The 23,790-nt window shown below is 43.1% G+C and overlaps 1 protein-coding gene across 2 annotated transcripts in view; it reads right to left on the reverse strand.

The window, feature by feature from the left end:
* The window catches only part of TGFB2 (transforming growth factor beta 2), a 65,365-nt gene that overhangs the window by 13,864 nt on the left and 27,711 nt on the right, over positions 1–23,790 (reverse strand). The window contains exon 2 of one of the 2 annotated variants that reach the window (XM_009646829.2): positions 6,235–6,398. In XM_009646829.2, coding sequence (XP_009645124.1) covers positions 6,235–6,398 — 164 coding nt within the window. Of the gene's footprint in view, positions 1–6,234; positions 6,478–23,790 lie in introns of both variants that reach the window. The other variant, XM_009646828.2, reaches the window with a different exon arrangement.

Raw genomic sequence — 23,790 nt, forward strand, 5'->3', positions numbered from 1 at the left:
CCCAAAACAGCAATACCACCTTCCCCTCTCCAACGGGCTCCCTAGCTCAAGGCCAGTAAGCCAACCTGATGTCCCCTCAGCCCTGTAACTACCACACTGTGATGCCCGGTTAAAACCTCCTCATGTCTCAGTGTAATGTGGGCTTGGCTACGCCACCAGACGGCAGCCCCGAAGAGCTGGAACCCAAACCTAGCGGCTGGTTTCTGACCCATGTCCTGCATTCCTACGCTCCCCATAATGTACAGGCACTGCAAACAATAAATGTATCAGCTCAATACCATACATTTCTACGCAGGGCAGTGTTGAGGTGGGAGTACACACTGGCTCATGCCAGTAGCTAATGGGGATGTTAAATACTTCTTCAAGTCGTCTTCAGTAACTGCTCTGTTTCTGGCAAGAGGTGGCTGCATCTGAGATAAGCTCTCAAATTGCAGTGAATATGATGCAGCAGTAAGTACTTCCCCTCATACATGCTCACAGATTATTTGCCAAAGGTACTCTATACATGGTCTCCACCATACTGGCTTTTTTTTTTTGTAGGGGATACACTATTTCAAACCAAAAAAAAAAGGATTCTGGAACAAGGAGAAAGCAGCACTTCAACTGAAATACACTGCAAACTAACTTCCTCTGGTCCTGAGCTGGTGCTGAGGGGGCCGGGGAAGGAGGAAGAGATTGGTAGAGTAGAAAGTTATTAGGTCCACGCTTTATACCAAGTTTGGCACTTCAAAGAGCACTGTGCATTTGCCATTTAATGTAACCTTGTAACCTTTCAGACTGCCAGAGTCTGGTTTCAGGACAGCAATACATAAATTGTAAGATCCAAATATACTACTTTAGATGTGGGTCACAGTGACAGCAGTCAATTAAAATCAAATGCCCCAGGTGATATCTGTAATACAGACATCCTGCGCCAGCTCACAGCCACAAATCCTGCTTCCTGGTATTTTCTTCCGTGGCATTAGAGACGGCACTTTTTGGCAAGAAAAGAGAGCAAGGCCCCTCTGCTCCTGATTATACAGAGATCAGTCTGGAGCAGCTCTGCTGCAGTCAGTGTAAATTGCCTCAGATTTGCACCATGGAGATTTGGCCCAAATCTATAGTAGCTTGCTCTAAACGTATTCCCTAACTGAAAAACAAGACAAAACACTGTCTGAATTGAAAGTATTTGAACAATTGACTGTGGTTTAAATTTAAATCTGACTCATAACGGGGTAATATGTTCCACAGCATCTTCCTCCTCATACCTCCAAGCAGGGAGAGAGGCCCTTTAAAGAAATGGGGGTTACCACTGTCTGGAGGGCAGACGGCTCTTCCTAGACCTCGAGCAAGCTCCACAGAAGCCCTCAGCATGGAGCAGGCCCTCCCCGACATGGAAAGTCTTAAAGGTCTGCTCCTGCTTGCTTCAAATTCTTCATCACAATCTGATGTTCCCCCTGGGCTTTAATTTGGTGCTGTTCATTTGCTGCAACCCTACATTCTGGTATGTCCCGTGGTACGTCCCCCCCATCTGCAGCTTCTCAGGTACCCCCATCCACAGCAGCCTTGGATAATGACAATGACAAAAACCAGCGCTTCGGCTACATTTTTCATGATGCTTTATGATGTGTTAACAAAACATGGCACCACTTCCATAGGAAGTAATTATTACTTGTTATTGTTTGACCGTCTGTACATAATAAAAATACCTTAAAAACAATACCACAACCGCTCTCTGAATGATGGCTTTTCGCCCTGTGAGGTTTTCCACTTGTCCAGCTTTGCAGTGGTGCCTATTTATTTTTAGGAATGCTTATTCATAAAAGACAAGCTTTTTTTTGAGGGGTGCAGGGACTTTATTCATAAATACAGAAGCACCTTAATAAAAGAAAGATGTGATGAAGTCTTCAAAGCAGGCAAGAAAACTGATGAACAAAGACATTCCCATAACAACTGAGCTTTATCTGATCAAATTCCAATAAAGCCTGCATTTGGCATAAATCTTTAAAAACATAGCAAGGGCCACTGGAGGATGCTAAATCTTGTTTATTTAATATTATTCCTCCTCCTTCTCCCAAAAGTACTTTATCCTCTTAATATTTTCTGAAGTCTCAGTGCATGTTGAGGAGCGCATCGAGTGAATGTGGCGCAGTGGAAGGACAGGAGGAGAAGCACGGGAAAGCGCTCACTGTGTCTGAGGTTGCGCTGCTTCCTTCCTTCCTTTCTTCCCTCCGGCTTCCCACTCTCCAACGTGCTGATGATGATCAGCATCACCACCAGCAGATTAACCCTCACTTTCGGGCAGAAGAAACAACAGAAAAGATAGTGCCTTTAAAGAATTTAATTCTCTGTGGCTTCACTTAACCAGAGCCAAGACGAGACAGAAGCTTTTATACCAGCCTTATAAAAGAAACTTAATTCCTGCTTCTGTGAGTTTTATTATTTTCCATCCTGAGACTACTTAAAATGTGCACTGCGCTTCCCATCTGCGCAGAACACACAGGTGTGGCTGACTAATCCTTAAATACCAAGAGAAGTATCCTGGGTGAAAACAGACATTAAAGAAATTGTTTCTGCTCTTGGGGATTACTACTCGCCCACTGACTTTGCGGGTGCATCCAGGGCACCTCCATGAAAATTAATCTCTGGGACCTACTGCCTGGAGAAACCTGGGGGGCAGCAGACCTGCAAAAAGATCCACAACCACTCGCTCCCAGCATAAATATGACAGGGTGCTCTCTGCCCCCCCCCTGCCTCTGAGGTGGGAACAGGGTCCTGCTGCTGCTGTGCCGGGGGCCGGGAGTGAGGGGCCACGGCCATGGCTCACCATGCCAAGCAGCCCCAGACTGCCTTCCCGGAGTCAGTGCAAACAAAGGCTGCACAAAAACACAAAGTCCTTTTCTGATGTGGTTTGGACAAGGGAGCCAAGTATAGCCCGAGGAAAGCTTAGCTGAAAAGGTGCAGTCTTGCATTTCTTTTTTCATTTTAAGGGATAGATCTGTAAGGTCAGAGGACCACACAAAGAAAGAATCAGGAGGAGAAACAAAATATTTATATTCTGCTTGCTTATTTTTTCCATTTGCCCTGCACATCTGCCTCTAGCTGTTCCTAAAATAGTCCTTCAGAGTAGTATTGTCCCTTCTGCACCAGTGGTATATATACTACTACTAAACTGCCACTGGACTAAATCAGAGAGCTCTGGGAAAGCAGTTAGCAGACCTGCATGTGTTCAGGGACAGCCACTTTCCCAGTGAAACACAAGAGAGCTCTGACTCTCTCCAGAAGACTTCTACCCCTCTCTTCCTGCTTGACTGAGAAAGATGAGGGGACAGGGGAACAACCATTCCCTGAAACTGCAGGTATGAGAGGAATTTCAACAACCCTCATCAGGAAGATCGCTTCAACAAAGCAACCGAAACTTGGGCGTGGGGGTGGGAAACCCCAACAAAACCCCCTAATAATTAAATGTTGCTTATGCAAGATGAAAAAACCACATTGTTCCTTCTGGGCACAACAGCCCTGGCAAGCCCAGCATGTATCTCACAAGACAGGAAACAGTGCTTGTGCGCAGAGGAGGAGCGCTGGCTGCACATGCCAACTCCACCAGCAATCTCCTCTGCGAGGCTCACTCTCCATGCATGGCTTTTCACGCTGGAAGCTAAGATACCCGAGTAAGTCTTCAGCCCTTATAGAACATATTTGCCTCTCCCACTTCCACTAAAATTATTATCTTCCTCATTCTCCCCTTTTACCTCCCACATTTTTACCTTCCTCCACTGCTAGGCACCCCTATCTGCGCTATCTATCATTATGCAGTCCTGAAGCTCCTCCAGCATCACTGTGGCACCAATGCCTCCTACTCATCCTTCCGCATCTTCAGCTCCCTAGATTATCTTCCTAATCTCTAAAATTCATGTACTGCTTTAGGATGCTTTCTATAGCACTCTCTTACAATATATCACAGAATCATAGAATATCTGAAGTTGGAAGGGACCCATAAGGATCATGGGTCCCTCCTCTTTAATTTCTTCCTGCTTTTGCTTTTCCTGTTAAACAAACACTCCACGCTAACATCACACATTGTGATAGAGATTAGATGCAGCAGTATTTAGGGACTCTGATGCTCCTGCAGTAGAGCGGCTGGCAAGGAACCCATGCAGTTCAGACAGGCCACCACAGAGCTAAGAGAATACCTCCATACAAGGGTTTGGGGAGAGCTGCATACAAGATTGCACGAAATAAATATTACCAAGGGGAGGGGGGGAAGCAACCAGAAGGTGGCAGCTACAGGAGCTTGAAGAAGTAAAGCAGAGAGAGGAGCAAACAGGCAGCTTTTATCATTTTAATAGGTGCTCTGCAAGGGAAATGCTCCAGAGACAGCTTGCCTCTCTACAGGCAAAGGAGCAAAGTAACATGCCTAAAATATGCCTGGCACAAACACACACTCAGAGCTTGCTGCCTTTGGCTTGCCTGTTACTTGGTGGAGAAAAGACCTAATCCTACAATAACCTGCACTCATTACTCACCTAACACTTTACTCAGTATGCCCCACCCAGCCTAAAAAATAAACTGCCTTACTCACCAGCTATATATTTATCTAAAGGACACAAATACCTGCCCTGGATGCAGGTGTCAGTCATTTCCATGGGCACAGGCTTGCTGGAGTCAGGCTCTCTCAAATAAGCTCCAGCTGTTTCTCATCACAAGGCGAAATCCCAGCCAAGCAAAGGCCCTTTCTTCCCTACCTCCGCTGAACCCTTTGTGTCCCATGTTCCTAAAACACGGAAAGGCAATGAACCGAGCTCAGGCAACTGCAGCTGTACTCCTTTCAGGTGGCTGACTAACAGCTCTCAGAAGTAGAACAACAGAAAGCCCAGAGATGCCATCAACTCCTTTTAGGATGTCTGAACAGTGAGGTCAAGCCAGAATATACAATCGTTTCAACAGGCTGGTGTGGCAGCGTCACAGGGACTCACAGTGTAATTCTCTGTCACGGCTGTTATATATAGACTACGCTAGCGACTCAAAGATTCCTAGCTTTCTCTTTTAACAAGTGACACATTATTTACTCAACTTTTCTGCCAGCCTGTCCTTGGGAAGGAAGGCAGCCAGATTGCAGTCATGAAGCCAAGTGCCCAGTGACCACCTGTGGACCTGAACCACGTTCAATTGAGAATCACACTTCTCCTATGGTTACACAACATCTGAACAGTGCAGCATGCCTTTGACTATCAGCCTCTAAGGTTGGTTTATATGGTCACTTCAGCAAGCATGTGAACCCAAATTCCCCCCTCTCTGCTCCAAGTTTGGCTTGCACTTAACCAGACTAGGCAAGAAAAGGTGAACGTTGAAAGTGAGGGAGAAGACTAACTCACATTTGCACCCAGTGGATCTGAACTGGACTACACAGTGCTGCAAACCCAGGGCAGCGCTCGGGCATAGCCAATGAGGGCAGCAAGAACAGAGCCAAAGAGGGGCTCAATACACTTTTACAAGGTGGTATCCTATCTGGCAGGGCTTTCAGCAGAACAAGTCTTGGGGTGCTGGAACAACCATGAGTTTTACTCAGTATAAAACTGCTGGGAGCTGAGACCCTTTTGGTTGCTGTGTTTCTTGACAAAGTGAACTATGCTTTAGATGAAATATGCTCTAGACAATGTTTGCACAAATGCACAGACTCTATGAAAGTGAATTTAATAGCTTTAAAGTCTTTAATGATTAAATTACATCAGTCTTACCAATACTTAGGAGTGAGAGAGTCATGGGATCATTTTCTTCCTCACTCAATCCCTGAATTGTCCACTCAATTGCCTGAACCCCTAGGCAACTATACAGAAGCCAAGTCTGAAACTGCTAAACTCTGAAACCCAATTATTAACAATGACATTTCTGCGAGGAACATTTAACAGGCTTCTCCTGAACACAGGCCAGAGAGAGGAATTTGATGTCTATGTAAACTACCATACAGGCCAGGTGTTGGGAGACAGAGATCCTTGGGATGAGTTGTTTGATGTCTTGTTCTGTCACTTACCACTATATGCTGAAATTTTGGCGTCCTGAGGCACAATTGCTAGAAAAAGTTTGCACATTTCAGCTTCATATGATTTTGAATAAAGTACTTTCTAGGAAAGACACAGGAAACAAGAGGCCAGTTTGGAAAGACGGGATTCAACCACTTCTCCCCCTGATAGATGGGTACAAAGTGGGCTTGCTGCAGAAAGATGGGGAACTGACGCATGCAAGGCTCCACCGTACCTGGTACAGCTCTATCCGCTGCTCCGAGACCCGTGCCTTCGAGTTCTGCAGGCGGAAGACCCTGAACTCGGCCTTCACCAAGTTGGAGGCATTCTTCTCCATCGCTGAGACGTCAAATCTGACGATTCGGAAGTAAAGGCTGTAATAGCTCGGTGGGATGGCATCTGCAAGAAGGCAGTGTAATTTTATTTTTTTTTTAATGATAGAATACTTTGTTCCTTCAAACAGTGTAATACAGGGCAGCTTCAGTAAGGGAAATATCTGTAGAATGATTCAGTTTCCAATGGCCAATTTAATATTATTAACAATTTCATACAAAAAAAACCCAAACCCAAACCCACATGTATTTGATTATAGGAATACCATATTGATAGAGATTAACAACTATTTCCAACTCTATTTCAGGTCATGCATTTGAAACTCCCCTCTTTCAACATACTGGTGGAAAATCCCAGATGCTTATAAATTGGGAAAAAATCACAGCAGTTGGTATCTGGCAAATGCCTTCAGACTCAAACAGAGTTCACAGGGATCTGCTAAGATGACAAGTAACAGCAACTCATCTGACCTGTATGTTCCCTGAAGCCCATTTCCTCCCAGAATACAGAGCACAAATTAGCCAGCTTCAGATTTTGTTTCATATTTAGTTATTGAAGGATTTTAACGGAAAAAAATATTAATTCTGATTATAGCGACAAGGGCAGGAAGAGAAGCGGAAGAAGAAAGGGAGGGAAAAGGCAAGCAGATAGTAGACATTATAAACAGAATTACATTGATTTTGACCACCTGGAAGCAGTAAAAGCCATAAATGTAACCACCTCTTACTATGTATTGGGGGGAAAGCAGAAAAAACAGTCAGAAAAATGGACTCGAGTCTTCAATAACAGTGTTAAACGTGTCAGTTTAGGTTTCAAACCAGTCTCTTCTTCCTTCCCGGCTGTAAACCCTGGTGGGGGCTAAGCAGCAAAGCACTTCTGCACAGCCCAGGCTACCCTAAAGGGTTCAGCGACCACCCGAGGCCTCCCCACCCCGTCCCCGCCAGCAGCAGGAGCAGCCCGCCCGCGCCGCCCTCCTCGCCCTGCGGCCTGGCAAGGATCTCCGCAGCCTGTGGAGCGAAGCTCGGAGACCAGTCGAAACAACTCAAAAGGCCCTGATAAAAATCTCCGTTTGAACAGAGGGAAAGGCCTCCTCTTCTCTTACAGTGTGAAATCTGAAGTGGATAAAGGAAAAAAAAAAAAGAAAGAGGAAAAATTGCATTGGGGAGGTGGGGATTTTCGGCTGAGGAAGCAAAGCCCACAGGCCTCCCTGGGGCCTTGCCAGCGGGAAGACTTCAGATAATAATTACAAAACACAAAGTTTCCCCACGAGTCACGTAGCTGAGGATTTGTCACGCGGTGGCAGGAGATGACAGCCTAATCCCAGCGAGGCCTCCTGCTCCGCTGCCTCCCTTGACTACCCAGGCACCTGTCAATCAAATAAAGTACCTCCTTCTGGAAGATACCTAATTCTTAGTAGATATAATATACACAAATTATCATTTCTATGTAAAGAGATGGGAGAAGCCAAGTCCAGTACATTTACCTTTATTTCTAACTACTAATGACTAAAGGCAGTTAGAATAAATCTTTAATAATATTTATCCATATCAATAAGACATATTCATACCTTAAAGACCTTCTTCCAAATATTTAGTGTTTCTGGACTGGCTGCTACTACCAGAACTTCTGAGCAATGCAGCAGCTCCCAGCCACACGAGGCAACACCGCCTGCAGTTACACATTTCATCACCGATTTGTTGTAGCTCTTTAAATTCAAACTGATTATGGAATAAATACCAAGTACAAGTCAGTCACACGAGGAATAAAGCAAATTTATTCTGTCTTCACAAAATGCACAAACATGCTTCCTCTACAAAATTGAGCCAAAATCTCTTCTATAAATGATTAGAGGTAAAAACTCCCCAAACCAATCCTAACCATGAGAAAATCTTTGATGATGAAGAAATAATCTCAGCCTCAACTAGACTCATTATCAGTGAGAGATGACAAGTTCTCAAAATACTTAAAAAAATCCTCTGAAAGAGTAGTTCCCAAAGGAGACTCTCAGTATGGTCAAATGGGTAAGAGGTATAAAACACGAACAGGAAACCCCAGGCTTCCTTATGATCCTATTTAATTAAATAAACAAAGAAAAGTTTCTCAAATGTTCAGATCTGCAGTGCTCAAAAATAAATCCCAAAGCATCATGATCAGTATTCTTTCCTACCAGGAAATACAGAAAACTGCTACAATCTTATAGTGAGAACTCAAAGAAAAATGGATGCAAATTATCCCCGCACCTCTCTCCCATGAGCAACACATTAACGCTGGTTTCTCTCAAAATACCAAATGAAGGTCTTCTGAAAAAAGCTTAACTTTATACAATGATGATCTTAATTTTGATACACTTTGCAAATTCTTATAACAGCTACTCAGTTCACAGATTACAGCCTCATTTAAGAGAGAAATAATCTCTTCAATTTATTTTTCTGCTACAGGAAACTCCAAGACTACTACTTGTTCTTCAGCCAAACCTAATCCTACTAGGAATATAATTTGGCATAATAATATGTATATATAAGATTGATGTTTCCAGGATGAGTTGTAAGTTGTCCTTCCCTGTCATTTATTTGAGGCATCAACCTACCATTTCATTCCCTGTGGACAAGCCAAACTAGCAGCCAGCCACTTGCTCTGGCACAGACAAACCCTGTCCATCTTGACTTTATTTCAGATTGAAAAGTCCTATTTAACTGTGATTTGGATTTATATTTAGCCTCTAACTTATTTCTAGAACTTTCTTGTGCTATATTTGCAGTCTTTCTATCCAGTTTCTGTATTTTAGATACTGTATATTACAAATCTGTGAATATGTATCTGAACGGATTTTCCTGAACCACCTCTGCATTTACATTTTTTCTCTTTCATCTATAAAGAAGACAGACAGAGAAGGAATACTCTTTCAGTGTGCATGGTTTGTGTTTGCATATGTGCAATCGTATACCCAGTGAAGAAGTATTTACCTTCCACTGGAAGGCAGGCTTGGGACACCCACCATGAATAAGAATGAAATCTTGTTTTACAGAAGTTTCATCTCTCTTATAAGATAGTTTTATATCTTGCACAAACCCACATAAGGAATTTGATTCCTTTATTCTATCATTCACGACAGCATCCATGGGAATTCAATTCAGGAAAAGGAGTTTTTCAGAGACAGCTGAAAAAAACAGGGTTTTTTACTAGCTGGAACCCTTCCTCTGAAAAAGAATGGCTAACTGCAGAATTGGGGTTTTCATGAAAATTAATCAACATTAAGACTGAGAATTGAGACTTGCAACTCTCTTTAAAGGAATGGAAAGAACCCTATGGAGTCTACAAGGTTTTGGATTAGCCTTTAAGCAATCTCAGATGCTGCACTTTCTCTTTGTGACTCCACCTTAACCTGACAGTTGTATCAATTCAGACTCAGTTGGATACCTCTGGACTACCCTCTGGTTTTGGCCCAATGACTCCAGTAAACGCCAGGTTGACTCTGACCAGGTTAGTCTGCAAACACAGTTACCCTGCTGCAGACTAGACTCCTTAAGTATTCTTTGAACCATTATCATTAATGAGTGGAATTAAATCAATATGTTTCCTGTAGCTAGGAAAACACAGATTTCTTTTGTTTTGGAGAGAGGGAATAGTAAATGCAATGAAAGATTCCATTTCTATAATCTTCAAATTATCCATTAATTCAACCTTAAAAAACCTGAAGACTTCCAGCTGTAATAATCATGATCACAGTCACCACAGTGCAGTTGAGACAAGAGTTATAAAACGCAGTTGGAGAAAGGGAAGGTAGCATCCCTCCTCCTCCCTTTAGTCCGCTGAACACTGAGCATCACAGCTTTTTTATTCTTTTGTTGTTTTTTCTTTTTTTTTTTCTTAAACGCACTGAAACTTCATCAGCTGCTTTACACAGGACAGTCCAAACTGCCAGGTTAAAAAGTATTCTGGTATGTGAGTGTTTAAGTGTGTAAGGACACTGTGGTTCTGTGCTTCTTACCAACTTTGTTCAATGTCCAGCATCCTCTAAGCTCCTGCGCCAGCAACGAGGACAGAAAGCAGCCCTGCTCTGACAGAGCAGAAAAGGACCAATGGGAGGGGTGCAGGAGACCTATTCCAAGATATCCCAAAATACTCAACAGTCTACAGTACTGCTCCTGGTTGGAGCATCGTCAACAGGAGAGACTGAACACATCCTGTGATGACCATCCAAACCAGCACATAGACCCTCAGGCATCCCTCCCGGGAGGAGAGCGAGATGGAGTCGAGCTCCCTTAAACTGAAAGTGGGAATGGAAGGAGTTTGTTTCATGCTGGAGATATTCCCCAAGTCAGGAATCTCCTGCATAAAAGCACGACACTTTTGCCTTCCACAGTTGTGTTTGATGAACAAAGCCCCGCATTTCTACAGCTTTCCTCCCAAGTACTGCATGTACTGACATTTCAGGAGAAACAAGACACTCCGTTTGACACAGCTCTTCTGAGAGTTGGGCTTTCGTTCTGGCGAGGAAAAAGACCTAAATTCAATTGTATCCAAACGAGGCTTTTTTTCCCCTCCGAATTTTCATTTCTGCTATTGAAACAAAAAAATCAATTATATGCACAGCCCAAGTAAGGAAATGTAAACAACTCTTCTCTTCTTGTTGGAAGAGGCCAGACAGGCCGACTTCACACATACACCCACACTGGAGAGGCTGAGAGCTTCAATCCAATCCTTCCATCAAGGGCTTGTAATAAATGCTCCAAAGATTTATTTTTATTCCCTTTTGTGTTTATTAAACTTTGGAGGGTTTCTTTTCCTTTTTCTTTTCTTTCTGGTGCTTTGCCCATTCTTTATTACAGCAGCTACAAAACATGGCGTGCCCTTTTCTTCTCGCCCTCTTTTTTTTTTTCCTCTCCTCGTCTTTCTAACTGCAGTACATGAATGACCATGTAGTAGGCTTTGAAGCAGCACATGCAAATATTTATAAGAGTAGCTTGATTGTTATTAAATGCAGTTGTTATGCTTTCCACGCTCTGGCAAGCTTCCCTAACCCCTCTAACTATTAGGACCATTTAGGCTGTTTAGATTTTAGCTCACTGATAGCAAATCCTACATTTTTTTTCTAACAAGCAGCAGCCACCCTGCATAATACGACACCGTTTCTCCCCCTGTGTGAATTTTACTCTCTGCTCAACATACGGGTCCCTGCCACGAGCCGGGTCAGGCTGCCTTTAAGGACATCCAGACGTGGTAAGTGAAGCAGCATGCTCAAGAGTGCTGGAACGATGGGCAGCTCGTCAGCTGTAATGGCACATCTTTCCAGCAGGATCCCATCCTTCCTGTCAGGCACACTCAGGTCACAAATCCTCTCCTCTTTTTCAGGGAAAGTCTCTCCAAGAAATTAGAAACTTGTTTAATGCATCTGGGCTCCTAAAGCCCACAGATAATTACTCTGCTCACCCCTCCTGACCCTGACGTGACTGCAGAATCCTGCTGGAAACTGCCTCTCTGCAGTGAAACGGGATATATAAATACAGTGAACCAAAATACGGAGGCCTACAGGTTATATTTGGGAACTGGGATTGGCACTCAGAGGTAAATCAGTTGTGCATCAGCTTTCCATTAGCTCTGAAACTCTATCCTGCCGTGACATTAAGCTATGAGCACATCCATTAGCTAATCAGTGCTCTTGGACAGAAACACTTGCACTGCTCTCTGCTCAGACATTGCTTCCAGCCTCTTGCAGCGAGATTTCAAAGTCAGATAGGACAAGAGCAGTGTAAGAGACTTGCTCCAATATTCCAGATTTTACCTACAAAGCTGCCACTAAGATTCTACCTTTACCTGTCATGAACCATTTGCTATTGAGGAGGGATGCTGCACTAAAGTCAGAATAAAAATGCTGGGAACACAGTGGATAAGGCTTTCAGCTGAGGCCTAATGGCTCTGGAGTGGCTCTTCTTGGAGAATGGGGCATGCATGCGCCTACAGTGCAATGCAAGACATGACATACGTGTTCTGTTATTTCACCTCGTTTTGGTGAAGAAGTCATACCAGAAACTGGCAGCTAGGCTATTTCCACTGAACAATCCCTAAATACATAACTTATCCATGTCAAAGAGGAGAAGATGGTTGATTATTCCACATTCCCTGGTACCTTCAGTCATGGTGTTTACTGTGCATAGATATGCCGACACTTAGCAAGTAAGGCAGGCAGACATATGTAAAGGAAGACAGAGTTTTCTTCATCAGAAAGACAGACGAAGAGAACACGTTGGGGATCCAATTACCAGAAGACCCTTTTGAACATCAGAACAACTGTAGGCAGAAACCACTTCCCTCTTTTACCACCAATACTGACCCCTGGACCTGTCCTTGTGGTCACACAGGGAAGCCTCAATACAGCTTCACTAAGACAGTGGATTTGAGAGTCCTGATGTGATTCCCCTTGGAGAAAAACCAAAGAAACAAAACCTCACTCTGACAGGGACTCCTGCGGCAGGTCTTCAAACATGGCTTTCTTTCACCAGTTACCCTAAAGGAAGCCAATCCTGAAGATATTTTCTTATTTCAGTAACTTCCTTCTATATTAGCTAACTTTTTCTTTGTAATGAAGACCCACTGAGCTCCTGATATGCAGCAGGGAATCCATACATGTAGTTAATATGCCATAAACTGACTACAAAGACTCCATAAACAACACTAGCAGACTCTAGAGTGCTCAGAGCAAAGACACTTGGCAGTGCTCACATAGCACAAATACATGGTTTATTTTTAATGCCTACACGGTCTCTGTCAAGCTCCACATGGCCACAAAATATACACCAGTAAAGGTGTAGGTGGGCATGGGTTTAGAACACAATAAATACCAGATTTTGTGACATATATCCATCCCACTGTTGAACCGCTTGCTATTCCTCTTTTAAAACACACTAAGATCTGTGACAAGATATGAGAAGTAAACAACTCCAAGGTGTTCTCCAGATTGAAGAGTTAGGTACAATGAGGCAAAGATGGAATTTTCTGAAGGTATGTTTATGAAATTACATGTTTCTTACTTAAAATCTGACAAGGGGCTTCTGTTTCTGCCACTACCTTCTCATTGTTTCACTGAACCTAAATCAAAAGACGACTAGCCAAAGCTGTGACCTCAATAGCACAGTAATGTGGTGGTCTGGTTTCCAGTTACCCACATAATTAATTTCTTCAAGGTACTCCTGTTGCTCTGGATTTTGATGGACTTTGACACTCTTATGCAATTGTCTTTTGTATTCTTGATTTCTATAATGGTGAAAAACATCTTGCAGTCGTCTTTGGGTCATGCAACTGGCATGGTAAGGACACTGAGACAGTGTAATTAGCCATCCGAGAACCATAATTAAGTAAAGGTTTAGGTTAAGTTTTCACACAGAACAAGCAGTAAAATAAAACTCAAATCATTGGTGTTGTCCTAGCAAAGCTGCTGCATGGGATTCTTTGTACAAAATGGGTTAAGTCCTGGGTTTATGGGTCACTTTGAAGATGCAAAGAGAAGGGCATCTTGTTACATGCTCCCTAATTTGTGTCACTTCATCTCTACTAGCACACTGGAGATGGATATGAGTCCTACAGGGGACGCCAAACCCTACCAAGAAAAGCTACCATTGCCTTTTTAAGGCTGTAACAATACAAGCCATTGTAGACCTATGTATTTTTTTTTGGTAATTGTTATCCCTGAGCTGGGCCATACCACGTTACAAGTTCGACTTCAACTGTATTTAGATGCTGCAACTAAAACTGACTTGGGATATGGTCTGGAGACCACTGTAAAAAGGGTTGTCATGTTCCTATATCACTGAACTATCTGATTTAACTGAATCTTATCAGCCAGAAAGCCCTCATTTAAATAAATTTTTCCACTGGAGTTTCTCTCTCTGCTACCCTTTCACAATGATTCTCGTGAAGCTTCTAGGCTTTGTAGGCTCAGTCCAACACATTATTTAGCCTGAAAAAAATCCATACGACTCACACCAGCTAGAAAGCAGGAAGACAAAATATGTATTTTGAACAATCACCTATGGCTTCATTTTTTCTCTCCTCCCTCTCCTACAGGTACCATATGAGGAAAAACTGCTGGGCCAACATCACACATTTGTCCACCTCCTGTGTGATGCCAGACCAATAGACACAAAGCCTGGGCTATGACAGATCCCCCCCCAACCCTTCTTGAAAAAGGTTCACAGCTACTCCATCACCCAAAATGCAGAGAGGAATCAAATTTAATACCAAAGAGAAAAACTGCAGAAGCACTCTGCTTTATCTGAGATGACCAAAAATCTCACACAGAGTCCACACGATCGTTCTCTTGTGAATGACACAGAGGCATTGCTGCCTGACACACGGCTGCTGCAAGGGGCTGGTGAGTTAACGTGGGTGCAGGCTTGCACAGAAGGACCCAGGCTTCTCCTCCCAGGCCATGCTACTAATGCTAATGTACAGCAATCAGAAAGGGATTAACCCCTTTTGTGGTTTTAGCCAGGCTTTAAAGACTAGACCAGATTTTCAGGTGTTCAGCACCCAGTATTTTGAGGCATGGGCTTTTTTTGTTGGGTTTTTTTTGTTTGTTTGTTTTGGTTTTTTTTTTTAATTTTTCCAAAAATCCCTAGAATGAAATCTTCCAACTGGATGTTTCTGGCCTGATCTTCAAAGGGCCTAACTGTTCCTGTGATCTTTTGAAAATCACGTTTGGGTTTTGGCACTGAAATGGAGCTGGATCTCTCTTGGCCAGCTATCCCCAGCCTTCGGTGCTGAGACATAACCTTAAATCTTGCCTCCTTCTTGGCTTGCTTTGCCCAAGAACCTAAAGCAAAAACTCTCTGTCAGTCTTTGTGAGCTGGAGTGTAGCCACATATGTAGAAAATAATAATGATTAAAAAAATTCAAACCCATATCTGCAGGATTAGAGGCCAAATCACTGGGCTACCCAGAAAAAAAAAAACAACCTACCAAAAAAGCAAAAAAGTCAGAAAAATCTTTTGTGCATCTTTCCTCTCCCTCCCTTTCTTTTGATATCACGGATCATCTCCAGCCATACAGTACTGGTCCACTGGTCCATGCTGGGCATCTGTGTGATCAGCTCCTATGTTCTCCTTGACTGGACCATTAAAGAAAAAATACCCACCACAGTGACGTGCTGTCAGAGCAGAGGCAGCAAGAATTAATCAGTTTATCGAAAGAGTCACTGTGTGCGATCAGAAAGTGATGCTCATAGCACAGCCCTTTTCAGAGTCAGTCTGTAAGCACTGTGGTGCAATGCCACTCTAACTGTCTGTCTGTGCTTCCCCTGTCCCCATCGTTGCTCAGAATAGAAAATCTGAATGTGTTTCAAGATTGGGAAATACTTAGGAAACACTAACCTCAGTGCATAGTCCTTCCATACAAGCTACACAATTTATTTTGGAAGAAATCAGTTGCCTGTGCAGGCTGTCCTGAACAAAAAGGAAACACCTGTGGAACGTACAGGAAGACACCGGAAAGTAAGGACTACAGACTGCATGCAGAATTTACATCTGCAAACAAATGCTAAGGTAAATCAGCACAGAGATTGTATAAACTTGTGTTATTACTACTTTACAGCCACAGGGCAGTTGCAAGGCAATTACAAGCCACAACCCTGGTCCTTTACAAACTCTCCTGTCCTGAGAGTATGTTCTGTTGAGTAAGACTAAATTCTTCTAAGAAATTGCACTGTTCTTCTGCAACTCTGAAGTGAGAACTGCCCAGAAGACCACTTCTGCTATAAAACAGAACTCTCTGAGTATTAACTTACGGAAGACTCAGACTGAGCCTCAAATCAACTGCCGGATCCAAACCTCTGAAGCTGGAGGAGGATCAAAAGCCACTTGAAATCACTGAAACCTCTGGCTAAAATGAAAGGGGAAACTGTCCAGTCCCTTTCAGGAAAACAAAAACAAAACTCCAACCCAGGCAGACTTGGTGCAACCAGTGCCAAATACTCCTATTTCTTAAAAAGGAGCATGGTGTCCCTCCCAGGGGATGGCCCCTCTTGGGACAAAGCAGCATGCGTAGCACGGCCCCATGCCTGATCTTTCTCTCCCAGCAAGAAAGGCTATTTACTTATTTGCAAAAGCTGGAGTAGCTGGAAAGGGGGGTAAACTAGCACACCTCGCATGGCAACACCTGTAAGTCCCCCTCAGATGCATGGTGCTCAGTGGACGCTTTCTGCCCCTGCATTTGCAATGGCTTGAAAATTAATCTCCTGAAGAAAAATTCCCTCACGTGAACACACCAGACCCTCCTCTCTGCTTGCCTTTAAAGCCTTCCAGGCTGTTGGCTTGTTTTCTCTCATCCATGCTGAAATGCAGGGGCTGGGCAATGCAAACTACACTGATGCATCACATGAGAGCTATTTTCAGGTCTAAATTTCGAGCCATTGAGCAATGCTTAATTGGAGTAACCTAATTACTCAGGAGTATTCTGGAGAACAGCAAATGCTGATTTTTCCATTCCAGACCATCTTTCACCATATACAAATCTCCACACATTTTAGAAAACCTGAAAGGTCTGACCTCAATTCTCTTCTTCCCAAAGTCTTATTTACCCATCACCTGTCATGAAAAGGAGCCATAGAGGGAATGTAAACACAAACCATACTGCTATCTCTGTTTCTCAACAAAGAAATCTTAATCTTGCATCAGGTTAAAACATATGGGCTGAAGAGACAGCACAACAGCTCACTCTCCCAAACATACCCCCCCTATAATGTCACCACTACAGTTTTAATAGTGAGAGAGAAAACCATATCTTCAGATGTGTCCCTTGCTCCTGGGTTGGATGCCATCATAGCAAGCCCATGACCATGCATTCCTGACAGGAGCTGACAGATCCTTTTCTGCTGGGAAGACGCGAGAGAATCTAACGGGAAAACTGCTGCATCCGTCAACAGGCGCTGAGAACAAGTTATAGAGTTACCAAAACCTCTCCGAAACCTTAGTAAAGTTTTGGTCCCATTGAAGTCACCAACAAAACATTCCCATTGCTTTCAAAAGGGCCTGGAATTTACCCCCCTACTTGTAAGCACAGAGAGGATTTTCATCACAAGAAAACTGTCTCCAGCCTCTCTGCCTTCTGTTCTCCGTGAATTTATAGTTTGCCAAGAAAAGATCCTTCAGCTTTCAGCAGTTATTTTGTGAACATTCAGGGAAGAAGAACTCCTTTCAAATCCCCATCAGGATCCTTTGAATGAAATCCCAGGTTATCATGTATCACCACTGAAATCAAATATGTAAATAGATGTGTGTTGTGTTTGGAAACTTCTCAGGTATGTACTTTGCTATTCTGCTTACACTGGAATGTAAGAAAAATACTCCTAGTGTCTTTCATCTCTCTCCATGAAGGGCTGCTCCTCTTTCAGCTAAGAATCATAAGCAATAATTGCAAGTACAATCACCTATCTTCTCTTAAAAAGGGAAAAAAAAAAAAAGAAGAGGCAAAAAGAAAAAACTCACCAGGGAACAGAAACCTTTCTCAATGGCAAAGTAAAACCTGACTTTCTGGCGCTGTTCAGCTGTGTTTTTATGGCTGCAATGACCCCAGTGACTTAAAACAGATCAGATTAACCTTCCGCTCACAAGACTGTTCACAAGACTGACCAACAGTTTTCCTTGTAGCAAAGACCTGTTTTCTCTTTTATTTCCCAGCCTTCTTCTGGTTGCATTCTACTGCAGTGGCATCTTCAGAAGCAATCTGTAACAAGAGACCTCTTCATCGGCAGGCTGAAGAGGCAGACATGATCACAAGTCCAGCCACATTACTTGCATATCATATTGCTTTACGCAGAGACATCGGGATGCTGACTGCAGTGCCTAAAAACCCATAAGCAGTCCTCATACCCCCAAAAGCCAAGTAACCTTGAGTAATTTTTATGTAAGAAAGCATTCTACCCTGTATTCTCAACAACAGATTAGGTATAAGGCTAGATGTATGTGCATGTGTTTGAGAAAGCCTATGTATGTTTATTATTTTTTTTAAATCCTTCCTCTTCCTGGCACCTTTCTCACGAATTTCACTTGCACTGACAGCCCAGCCAGCAGGATTAAAACTGGCTTCACGGTGTTATCTCAGTGCCAATTTACTAATGAGCCATATTTAAAAAATATATATTGTGCAGACATGCTTTTATTGAATCCATCAGACTCACAAAAAAAAATAAAATTACTTCTGTTATAAATCTACTCTCCCCATCAGCATACAAGAGGAGCTTGGCAGGCCTGCATGCAGCTTCGCACGCCCCACATCTCTCCCTCCTCCCAGCTCCAGGGTTTCCACAGGCAGGGAAGGTGAGGTGGCAGGTGGGACGGAGGCATCCCGCAGCCCCGGCGGGACCCACCGCCCATGGGCAGGACAGCCCTGCACCCACAGGTGCTGCGCGAGTTAGGCGAAGAAAGCGGCGCTCCTCCAGCAATACTGAAGGCAGGGAAGGCAGCCAGCCCACGGGGTCAGGCCTCTCGCGAGACCCACAGGACAGCAGTCCTGCACGGACAACCTGGGCCAGGTCCCCCTAGACCCAGGGAGACCAGGGCGGCCGTTTTGGGACCCCAGAAGGCAGCTCCGGTAAGGAGGATCCTTGGACAGAAGCACGAGCGTACTCATTCAATGCTAGAAATCAGGCTAGTATGTTTATAAGATTAACCTCTCCCAAGGAAACAGACTTAATACTGCTTTTAAGGTAAGCTGTGGTTACCTGTCATATGTCTATGTTTGTGAAATTAGGCCATTCACCAAACATCAGTTTGGTACAGCTTGCACTGACAGCAAACATGCTCATCACAGGCTCCAACTTGTGCCTTTAGTGCTGGATGACTTGAGCTGTGTTTTAAGCCCACGAATACGCATCTGCATATCTTAATTTGCTGTGTAGAAGGGCTTCTAATCGCAAATATTGTTATGAAATCCAAGAGGATGGCTGGAAATCCCTTGGATATATCGTGAGGATTATGCACTGCCACGGCGATGCAACACTATACAAAAATCTACTTTACAAAAAACGTACCACTGCAGAACAAAGCTGTGCTGTAAAGAAAAAAACAACACAACTGGAAAACATTTTGAATTATTTAAAGAACTAAGAAAACTTTCCCCAAATCCAATTTTCTCCAACAGTGTCACAACAACCACAAAGCCGTCATACATGACAAACTTGGTGGTGTTGAAATCAAGGAAATGGCAGCAAAAAGACATTCTCAGGCTATTTCACAATTCAGTTTAAGCTGTTCATACTGCTGTGTTTCTGCGTCTCTCTACCTTAGCACAGAATAATCCAAATATCATTTCTCTTGTTTTCAAATCAAACGCGTTGCTTCTCCTCTTATTCATCTGCAGGGTGGTTCAACCAACTGGAAGTGAATGTATGAGAGATAAGTGGCAAAATCAGTCTGAATATTTAGCGGAATTAACACGGCAAGAAGCCTACCACTGTGCTTCAGAGAAAGAGCATAGGCATTGGCTCCTCAGAGCCCCTAGCAATGAGGGAGAATGGGGTCAATCCAGTCCTCATGAAGCTCCTCAGACTGAGGAGAGAGCTCACAGGACCAAATCCTTCATGCACCTCACACTTGCAATGTGATTTTTGTTACTGCTTTCCCAACCTACCCAACGTGGGTTTTGGAGAGGGCTCCTCTGTGCAGGAGCGGTAGTGGTGGATAGCTTTCATGCTGTTATTACTATGCTGTTAGTTAGCCTTCCAGTTCAAACTTCTGGTGAGATGAAAACGAGCGTCAACCTTCTGCGAGCATGCAGAGCTTTACCTGCTGGGCCGAGCTCATCCTGCTCACCTCAGGCTGGCCAATGGACTGCTACTGGCCTGCTACTAATGCTCACCACGCCTCCCCAGCCTGCATTAAATTCCAGTCTAGAGTCTCCCAAACATTTTTTCTTTTTAAAATGGAAATAGAGTACAGTTTTAACCAGCAGAAGTTGGTTAACGTAGATCCCTTGCACAGAGATCAAGCTAAATAGTGCATCCTATAGAACCCAGGAGGGCTGCGGTCTGTGCTCTGTCACGGATGACTGTCCTGAGTAAGAGTATACTGTAAACCATGTCTCAAGTGGCTTTTCCTGCTACCATGGACCTAGAAGAGGTAGTGTCCTGCTGCCACAGGTCTGGAGCACAAAGTACTGCCTGATACCTATGGCTGCAGACTACTGCGCATAAGGCGATGTACCTTTGAACTGCTGTCTCCTGAACAAACCGCAAATTATCCTTTTTCTCCCGCTATCTGCATACTTATACAGCCCCATGACCACAGTTTTAAAGTGCACGTCTATCATTCATCGCAGTTGGAGGTAGCTCCTTCTCTTTTGCTGCCTCATCTCGCTTGGAGCTCTCCCATAATTTCATTCCTTTAAACCACTCAGCCATTTCCCCTCTTCAATTAGTCCCTTAAAAAGTTCTTTCCTCTTTAAGCTTATGACCATTCTTTCATTAGAGCATTCTGTAGTACCCTCTAAGGAGAACAAAATGAAATAACCCCCCTCCCACACACAATTACACTGTCATGCTCTGTACAGTGGAATAATGTACAACTTGTAAGAAACCGAGCCAATGCATAGATTAATAATGAAGGTAACACCATCAAGTTTCACTCTATTCTGGAAGGGGAAGAGAGTAAAATTGAATACACAGTCATAAAATATACGAAATTAAATAGGCCTCTGCAAATGAAAGTTGCCTGTGAAAACAGTTTCCAGGTTTATGTTTTTAATTACTACATAAATGAATGGAAAACAGGATTAAGGAATTTGCACAATTGTTACACATCACATTTGGAATCGTAGCATTTTTCTCAGCTACAATAGCATGAAGGCATAATCCAATAAAGTCCAACTGAACTGGATCCAACTTCTCCCTGATATTTCGGTTTGGTAGACAAGAATCTGAAATCATTCTCCAGAAACACTCACATGGGACTGAAGCATGCAGTATCGGGGGGATTTTGCAAAGCTTCCTCATTTCTTCTCAGGCTTTGGATTTTATGATCTGCACAGATTTAAAATGTTTATGAGTTCCAGTCATTCAGCTTTGCTCATTTACCAGCTCTGTTTGTAAACAAGATTTCAAGCACCAATTGGACTGTGGACCACTATCTCCTCTAAAGGAGAAGTCCTCTGAGTAGACAAAGCCACCTGGGTACAAAAACAAAGCGTGCACAGGAGGAGAAGTATTAACACTGCTCTTGTGCCCTTGTAAGAACCCATTCATGTCTGCAAACACAAACGCTTGGGGTTTTTCATCCATGGCTAGAGTAGACCTTTCATTTTTTCCCCCTTTTTCTGTTTTTCTTTTACTGCCATGCACATTGATTTTAGCCTGAATAAAATGCCCATGACTGACTGTTCTTTACATGCCTTCATGTAAGTCAATTACCCAGGAAGAATTTAGCATGCTGTACCAGCTCATTCAAGCTTTTCTTCCTCAAGCTTAAAATCTCCCTAACTCTCCTCTCCTTCACAGGCCTACTCTTCCATCTCCAGCTGGACTGAAATCTGGTAAATATTACACTTACAAGGTAACAGGTCTGGAATGTGAAACATCTAGAGCTCAGCAGAGTCTCTTCTTGGCATCTCAACGTATGTACTTTGTTGCTTAGTGCCAAACAGTATTTGACTGGCTTTGTTCAATTCAAATGAAGATACTAAATCCCAGGACTGTATAAACATCATTTACCAATGAAAGCCATAGTTAAGAGAAATGCCTTCCTAAGGGAAGAGACAAGTGCCACTTGCCTTTCTAGAGTCCCCAAAAAGCACAGTGTCTCAAATAAACCTTTCCATCTGAACATATGTTTACATTTTTGTTATCATCCTTCATAAGTGAAAGACAAGAGAAATAAGATAAAGGCTGGTTTGTCATGCTTTGTCCTCCTATAGGAGCCTTCCCTGTGACGTTATCACCTGCGTAACAGCAAGGACCAATGCATGCAAACCTCTGACATTTTATAACAAGGTTTACAGAATAGCACCGAAAGCCAGCTGAAAGCCTTTCCTTGATGGAGGGTCTGGCACGCATTTGACCAGAAAGTTGCGCCTTGCTAATCTAATCCTCAGAAGCACGAAAGCCCACTCTCCTCCTCACATGTGAAGAGTGTATTTCTCTACTGAAGCTAAGGAAAGAGGACTACTCCATAATGACATGCTGTAGGATGGCTGCAGTAAGGCTAAACAGAATACTAAAAAAAAACAAACCCACACATAAAACTACCAGCTGAAAAATCCTTTTACCATTAAGCCCTGGCCACCCAAACTGCTCACAGGTAACAAGACCCTCCTGTCAGGTAAAGAGAGATTGCCATGTGTTCAGAGGACAGTATCTTGCCATGGTCTGCTACAGCAGATTCCCACCTTCTCCTGTTGTGAAGGAGAGAGGGCCAAGGTAATAGATAGATCTCAGCTCAATATTAGATGTGAGAGAAACACAGAATATTGTTAACTAATGGCTCCACTTCAGTTTCACCTCGTTGATACCAGATCTGGAACTGTGTTGCCCTGGACAGAAATGCAGGTTTTCACCTCTCAAAATACAAAGCAGAAACAAGCAAAATCCCTTTGAATCTGAAAAGGCACCAATACTCAGCACAGATGCTTAGGCAAGAACCTCTGACTAGCAGCAAGATGTGGGAAGACCATTGCTTCTCAGACCTTGTTGTTCCATTTGGACTTTTTTTTTAACCCAATGCTAGAAATGCTCTAGATACTGATGACTAGAAGTGATTTATTCCAACAGTCCACTTTTTACTCAAAACCACCCTTTTCCAGTCTGATCTAAATTGAGGTCTCCAACCTTTACTGGTCCAAGCAGATTAAGAGTGAGTAAATGATGCCGTTGTTGAGCAAGCGAGAGCCTCCCCAGCTCGCTCCAGAACAGTGATATGATTTTTAAAAAAATATTTAAAATGTATGCCCAAAAAACCTGTAGTCAATAGTTTGAGCTTTTCAAGTTCTAGTATTTGTTATTGCTATTACAAAACTTTGTTATTTCCAATATTCTTAAAAAAAAAAAAAAAAAGGAAGAAAAATATAGTTTTTCTGAAACATTTCAGGCTAACATAGTAAGATGTCCTAGACAGCTTTCCGAGTTTTAAAACCATCCCATTTCAAATATTGGTTAATGTAAGTCTGGAAAGTTGCCTTGTCTGGAGTAAAATCATATACAGATTGAAAAAGGATTAAGTTTTTTGTTACAATATATGCACTTTTTATATTTTAACCTTCTAGTGTCTGGAACGGAAGAGGAGAGTGGGGAATAAGGAGAACAAACAGAAAATGGTACAGTTCACTGTGACAGCTGCTGCTGCAGGTACATACTCTCTTTTTGCAATACTCAAGGTAACACAGGGCATTACAGACACTCCCCTGTTATTTTATAGCGTGGCCCCTCCTTGTCACAAGTTAACACATGAGGAAATGGCACAAGTTCATACCATAGTGGGCA

Source organism: Egretta garzetta, unplaced genomic scaffold (genome assembly GCF_000687185.1).
Source record: "Egretta garzetta isolate BGI_Z169 unplaced genomic scaffold, ASM68718v1 scaffold339, whole genome shotgun sequence".
NCBI lineage: Eukaryota > Metazoa > Chordata > Aves > Pelecaniformes > Ardeidae > Egretta > Egretta garzetta.